The sequence below is a fragment of the Asparagus officinalis genome, chromosome 8, assembly GCF_001876935.1.
Source record: "Asparagus officinalis chromosome 8, Aspof.V1, whole genome shotgun sequence".
Classification (NCBI taxonomy): Eukaryota; Viridiplantae; Streptophyta; class Magnoliopsida; order Asparagales; family Asparagaceae; genus Asparagus; species Asparagus officinalis.
In genome coordinates, this window is record NC_033801.1 from 26,965,759 (window position 1) to 26,973,268 (window position 7,510).

Below are 7,510 nucleotides of genomic sequence, written 5' to 3' on the forward strand. Positions count from 1 at the left end.
TCATATGATATAAAATAAATAAAAAAGAAGTTTGAGCTTTCGACTGTTCGACATATGAGAGTAGTAGAAAAGAGTATTACCTCTTTTTTCTTGTCACGCTTCCTTTTCACCTCATGAAACGGATCTGAAACACAGTCAATTGGTAGAGTAAACTAAAAATTGTGGAATAAAAATTTAAAACAGATGTCTAAGTACAGATTTCATGCTTCCGAAATTCCTACTTAAATTGTAAATTCCCAGATACAAGAAAGAAAAAAAACACTGGAAATTGGATAATTTAACCGTGTGGATAAGCCTAACCATGTGCAATACCCAATCACTCAAAATATATATGTGAACATAATAGAACAAAGGGTGAACTTGTCTATCATGCAGCAACAAGCTGACACCATATATTCCGCTACCATTTTTGACAAGGTAGAGAGAGTAAGTTAATAGACCTACTATCACCATGTTGTAACTAAGTATGTAAAGTTCCAGTACATGAGAACGGAATCAATTAGCTCTGGAAACATTAATAAGTGCAGTAATCAGGCAAACAGCTGTGGTAAAATTGCTGACAACTTTTAGCCAATTAACATACTTCAATAAATCAACTCAAGATACTGAACATGACGGATTATTTACAACAAATCAATTCAAACTAATTGTTGTTTTTAAGCACTTATTACCTTATAGGCTTATAGTCACGAAATTTCCCATGCATTAGGGTAAATCCAATATTCTAAAAAGCGTTAAATGCTTTTGGGCATCGGACCTAGAGCCCCGCGCCTAGTCGGGTGCTTAAGCGGCACACAGGTCTTCATTTAGCAACGAGTGAGGGAGGATTCTTTTTGAAGATTCAAAAGACCCTTGCCATTTTACCTAAGGGTCTGTTTGTTTGGTCAAACAAATACAGAAAAGACCCCAAAAGAAATCTGACATGGGAAAAATTGTCAGTTTTCTTTACATTCGGATGTTTGGATGGTCAAAATAGAAAAAGGAAAGAGAAGAAAAAGGAGGTTGACAGCTCAGCTTTGAAGGATTCTGGTTTCCTTCATAAAAAGCCTGAAATCGGCCGAAAAGGGAGAAAAGGGGGGCGTCCGTACACTTTCACACAAATCTCTCGTTTCACCTAGGGTTTACAATTACCACTCCTTCTCCCTCTCATTTCTCCCTCCTTCTGCTATCCTACGACGATCAATAGTCGAAGCACCCGAAGCTCCTTCAAGATGCGGCGACGACTGACACCGACGATCCTCCTCCAGTCGATCCGCAATCATTCGCGCACAGCTACCAGCTTGAGGCGCTGGAGATGGCGATCGAGCGCAACACCATCACCTTCCTTGAGTCAGGCTCCGGCAAAACCCTAATCGCCGTCATGTTACTCCAAGCCTTCTTCTCCGACGCCGTCCGCAAGCCCTCCAATTCCACCACTCTCGTCCCCACCGTCGTCCTGGTCACCCAAGTAACTAATCTGATCATCTGTATTTGTTTCACATTAACACAGAATTAACAGAGAAAAATGTACTAAATAAAAGTAATTAATTTCAGATTTAAATTAACAGCAATAAAATAAATCTATCTTCTAGATTATTGTCAAAAAAGAGAATTAATTAGATTAAATCTGAAATTAAAAGAGTTAGAACACCAGGCCTGAACGGGTGCAGTCGTGATTCACTGCCCTAGAAGATATAGGACCCGCCTATCACCCTGGCGCAGTCGATCCTCTTCCCCCTAGCGGTAAAAGCCCCCGGAAACAGCCGGCCTCCGTACTTGGGCGAGAGCACAGAGCTTCTGCTCAGATGAAGAAGGTTGCCCAAAATAATAATAACACTTAAGTATATAGTAGCAGAAAAACCCGTGAGAATTATCTCTCTATTATTATTTTTTTTAATTTTTCACTCCACTGTTTTCTTTCTTTACCGTGAGATGAGAGGAGAGAGAGTAGGTAGAGAAAATGAATATGTAATTATGAGATGATTAAGAGAGTTTATATAGGGAGAGAAACAGAACGGATAGTGGAGAGGGTTAAGGAGAAATATGGGGTTAGTTAGAGATTTAAGAGGATTAGATTAAGTCAATTTGACTTTTTCAAAAAAAATATCCAACAAAATTTTCTTGGAAAAAATCCTGGCACCTTCACTTTCCCTCGGTTTCCTTTTTATTTTTCGCAAACCAAACACCTGATTGTGAAGGAAAATTTATATTTTTCCCTTGTGTCATTTTTCTAGGGGCTTTTTTCTATAGTTTTTGGACCAATCAAACAGCAAAGGAAAGCTGAATGTTACGTGGTTCTCTTCCAAATACTCAATCGCCAAACAAACCTGTGTACCAGCTTATAGCCAAGTTGGGGCAATGATTAAATAATGCTAGAGTTCAGATTGAAAAGTTACTTCAAGAGTTACTCTATTCTCTGAATGCTGATTAGGGCCGTTTGGATGCAAAAATTGGAGAAGGAAAGCCCGCAAAAGTTCTGATTTTTTCAGAACTTTTGCAGCCTTTCCCCTACTTTCCCCTCCAATTTTTGCAAACAAACGGGCCTTTACTGTAGCGGTCTCGCCTGGTCTTTGAAGGATCCTCAAACGCTTTAGAAGTATGAAACAATTTAATAATGTCATCGGATCAACTTGCATATCTAACCGCTTGCATTAACGGACTCAATTTCAACTGTCATTATCTAATCAATGAACATAATTATATTACAAAATCATACAATCATAACGAAACGATCCCAAATGTTTAAGCCTCAGCATCTAATTTCTCAATCCAAATCACCATAAACATTTCAAATCATCAATGCACCAACTATAAAGATTTCAACTAAATTTCTATTATATATATATCTGCACTATACCAATTACGTACCAACAAGAGGGAACAAAACTAATCCATACTATCAGGCAAACGAATTATTCCTCCGGTGCCTCTGCGCCGTCGCCACCTCCGCCGCCGAGGACGGCAAAGTCTTAAACACACTCTTGAACCCGTCCAACAACTTCCGCCCGATCCCCTTCCCTCTCCTCCCGGACTCAACACAACCACCCCTCGCACCATCGTCACCGACAACCCGAAAGCTCGACGACCCCTTCTCCTCGGACCATCTCAGCTTCCTCCGTAGCCCGTCAAGATCCCTTTCGAGGCTCTCGATGCGGAACGATGTGGCCTGGATAGACGAGCGGAGGTGGGAGGAGTTGCGGAGGATGGCGTCGCGCTGGAGGATGGCGCCGAGGGTGGAGGGGGGCTTGGAGGTTCGATGGGGGTGGTTCGGAGAGGTGGAGGAGAGGGCGGGTGTTGGAGGTTGGTCGAGGAGGATGGATTGGAGGTGATGAAGCGGAGGGGGAGCGGGGGTGCTGGACGAGGTGGATGGAGAGGTGCTGGGACAGCTTGGCCGGGTTTATGCAGTGGCACAGCTGGATCTTCTGTTCTCTGTTATAGGCTCTCTGGTGGTTCTGTCTTGATGGAAGGGAAAAAAACGAACGAAATTAAGTGCGTTGGAAGCAAAGCATTAATGCATTATCAAAAAAATAGTAACAAGGACGCTCTTCATTTTGATAAAAAAAATTATAATAATAATTTCTGAATTATAAAACTAGAGACCATTTTATTTGGTTGCGTCGAAATCCCCTGTGGTGTAAAAGTTTGTAGGCAGGTTGGTTTTAGATCAAGTAATAACATAAGAGATGTACTTCTTCTTTAGCTATGGACTGATAGCAAAAGGCACTTCTGGGAAAATATCACCTTAAATTTTTATCCAACCATAAAAATTTTATTATTTGTGTAACTGATATAAGATGTAATGTTAACTTCATAGGGGTTTTTTGCATATATACCTCTAAGAGCTTCCATATTTTCAAATTTACGCCTCACATCTTGATATTTGCAAACTTACCCCCAATTTTTCTCACGCTGGATATTTTTTATCCCTCTTACTTAATGAGGTTGGTTTGTAAACAGTAGAATATTAAAAATTTTATAAGAAAGGCACTAGGGGCACACCCTCTATCACACTCCTAACCACTCCACCTCTTTTGCTACAGTGCACGGGGCCCACATGAGATATTAAAAATTAATATCTCATGTGGGCCCCGTGGAGGTGGTGTGGTTGGGAGTATGGTAGAGTGTGTGCCCCTATCATTGTTTTTTTTATAAAGGTTGCAACAGATTCCCGTTTAAGAGCTAAAATTGTTAAGTGGGAGGGGTCCACAAGCTAAAGGTGAGAGAATTGGAGGGCAACTCTGCTAAAATACCAAAATGTGAAGGGTATATTTATAAATATGGAAAAGTGAGGATTATATATGAAAAAACCATATTTTATATTTGTACGAAATCTTCTTCAGAGCTCTAAGACCTATTGCTTTTTTTAGGCTATTCAATTTCAAAAATTCTATTTTAGAGCCACGGTTAAAACAAGCATTCATTGTCATCACATGATGATTAATCAAGAACAATTTTTCACTGTAGATCCAAACCGATTTTTTATTACTAAAATCGACCGATTTTTTTTTAATTACCAAAATCGACCCGTTTTATGCCACGTAAGCGTAAACTCATTTCCTAATTAGTCGGGGTTGCCAACCCCGACTGTTTAGGAGTTGTTAAACCCTAATTAGAAGCCTTAAACCTGATTTAATTGGGGTTTAACAACTCCTAAACAGTCGGGGTTGGCAACCCCGACTAATTAGGAAATGAGATTATGCTTACGTGGCATAAAACGGATCGATTTTGATAATTAAAAAAAAATCGGTCGATTTTGGTAATAAAAACTCGGTTTGGGTCTACAGTGAAAAATTGTTCATTAATCAATGACAGACACTGCGTATTTATATGGTTTTTATACACATAAATCATAAACGCAAGTTCCTAACGAGTAACAGTTACATTTATTTTTTAGAAAAAATCTACATTTTCCAACTCATGTCTAATTATTTTCGAAACTGAGGCGGCATGACATGACTAATGTTTCGGGTCATAGTCAAAATTACCATTAAACTAATCTTAACGCCCCCCCCCCCCCCGGTTACGCGATTTGGTGAACTTAGTGAGCTGATAGTAATACGTGCGTTGATGCAGGGGACATCGTAGGGCTTCGCCCCCCCGAAACACCTCCACGCGGTAACGCCGTCAGCTCCTCAATCCACTCGCCCGTCACCCTCACTGGCCAGCCACCTCAACGCACCTAACAGCGAGCAATGCCGCCGTTGACGTCCGGCAACAGCTGTACGCACGTGCGCAGCACCTGCTCAGCGTTCGTCCCGTCACCTGCGATCTCCTGGCGGAAGTAGAGATCTCGCGTCACCCACGTCAGACCTCCGTTTCCCTCGCCGTTATGCACGTCCATCTCCAGCCAGTCGGCAGCGATTCTGACGGCGGCGACGTTTGACGGCGTTAAGTTGATGGAGGAGTCGTAGCAGAAGAGGATGATCTCCGAGAAGGTTTCGGCCGTTATTTTTGACGGCCGCGTTAATGGTGATTTCCGTTGATTCCGTTAGGCGCCGGCAAAGGTAACGGCTCCGTGATATTAGGGGGTCCTGTTTAAATCAAAATAAATAGTTCGGCTTCGTACTACTGTCATAAACTTATAAAACGTAACAGTAATAACGTAATTAAAGTTTCTAAAATACAGTTGCCATTAATAAGAGCAGGTGCAATATAGTTTCCAAAAAATAAAAATAAAAATAAATCATTCTGTTAATTTCATTGAAATGTCATTTGCTAAAGATTGTTCACTTTACACCAGTAGTCACAAAGAAAATGACACGGGGTTGGGAGTAACTGCCCTCCAATTTATTACTTTAAAGCTCTGGAATATTTACTCTGAGACGGTACGTTTATCATTATTTTTACTTAATTTATCACTTAATTAAAAAAAAAGTGTATAAAGAAAATGACATGGGGTTGGGAGTAACTGCCCTCGGACCATTCATTAATTGCGGTGGAATGCCACCGGGGCGGGCCTATATGTCGGGTCCTTTGTAGGCTCTCCATTAATGGGGCCTGCTTTAATTGCAGCCGTTGGATCTAATAACATCGAATCGGAGTAGACGACAAAAGTACTAGGGTGGGAAAAAAAATTCATGGTAATTGGATAGACGAGATGATGAGACACAAGAAAACAAAATATTTTCAAGAAAACTCCAAATTGTTTGTTCACCAAAAAGAATACCATCTTTTCCCTTTAAAAAAATGTTTTATAGTTGTTTGGTTGGTTAAAAAAAGAAGGAAATTAAATAATAGGAGATGAGATGAGATGAGTTGTCACAATATTATTGGATAATGTGAGTGATTTTTAAAAAAAAGTTGTTTTGAGGTTGTTTGATTGGTTAAAAAAGAAGGAAATCAAAGAATAGGAAACCTATTTCTTATAATAGGTTTTTCTCTTGTGTTTGGTTCATTCTTAAAAATAGGAGATGAGATGAGATGAGGTGAGTTGTCATTATATTATTGGATGATGTGACTCACACTTAAGGAAATCAATTTCCTTGTTTTTTTTGAGGAAATGGGTGGAGATGAAAGTTAAAGGAGATGAGATGAGTTGTCACCATATTATTGGATAATGTGATTGATTTTTAAATATGAGATGGGATGAGATGAGATGAGTTGGATGATGTGATGATAAAAATAATAATTTATTAGATGTTGGATGATAAAAGTAATATTTTATTGGATGAGTTGGATGATAAAATAATATTTTATTAGATGAGTTGGATGATAAAATAATATTTTATTGAATGTTGGGGTAAGTTTTAAGGATGGAAATGGAAGAAAATAGGAAATGGGAGATTTTCATGCTCCCATTTCCTATTCTTGGTTTTTAGGAAACCAACCAAACAGCCCCTTAATTTCACTTCTGTAACTGCTAAAATATTTTTTTTTCCCCTTGGACAATTTAGCCTCCTATGGTCAATTTCTTTTTTCTTTTTCTTTTTTTTTTGGGACGAAAATCTTCTGACGTTTATGCTAGTTAATTTCTAAATTAACAGAGGAGATCGTCGATATAAGAGCAAAACAGAAGAAACCGATTGCATTTTATACTTGTTTTAATTTCTATCATATATTTATCTATCTTTTTTTTTCTTTTTTGCAATAAATCTTACCTTGTGAAGAAAGAAGCAGTGATCGTGCAATCGGATGATTATATCCGTCTTTCGTCCGGTCATCTTCGACCTACAATAGATGAGATGAACCCAAGAACAACAGGTCAACTACAACATAAAAAGGGGAGGATGAAAAAAAAAAAACAAAAAGAAATAAAAATCAGAAGCGACACGCGCGTACCACTCTTCGACCCTCGCATTGAGAGAGGTCGGCGATGGCGACAGCAAGGACGAAGTCGATCGAGGAGAGGTCGGACTCGCGGTGATCGAAGGAGTGAGGGATAAAGATCTGGAGGCATCCGGATCTCGTTCTTCTTCTTCTTCATAGATGGTGTCAACTACACCTAATTCATCCCACCCTTTCATCCTTCTCCTCTCTTTTCAATTGATTAAGGTTTTATTTATTTATTTTTGTCTTCGGTGCTTCTCTCGGT

At 39.5% G+C, this 7,510-nt stretch overlaps 1 protein-coding gene across 1 annotated transcript in view; it reads right to left on the reverse strand.

The window, feature by feature from the left end:
- The window catches only part of LOC109821042 (BTB/POZ domain-containing protein At3g49900), a 9,730-nt gene extending 2,226 nt beyond the window's left edge, over nt 1–7,504 (reverse strand). The window contains 7 exon segments of the mRNA XM_020387235.1: nt 81–152; nt 1,321–1,464; nt 3,138–3,431; nt 5,162–5,437; nt 5,439–5,510; nt 7,077–7,146; nt 7,258–7,504. Coding sequence (XP_020242824.1) covers nt 81–152; nt 1,321–1,464; nt 3,138–3,431; nt 5,162–5,437; nt 5,439–5,510; nt 7,077–7,146; nt 7,258–7,442 — 1,113 coding nt within the window. The 5' untranslated portion in view covers nt 7,443–7,504.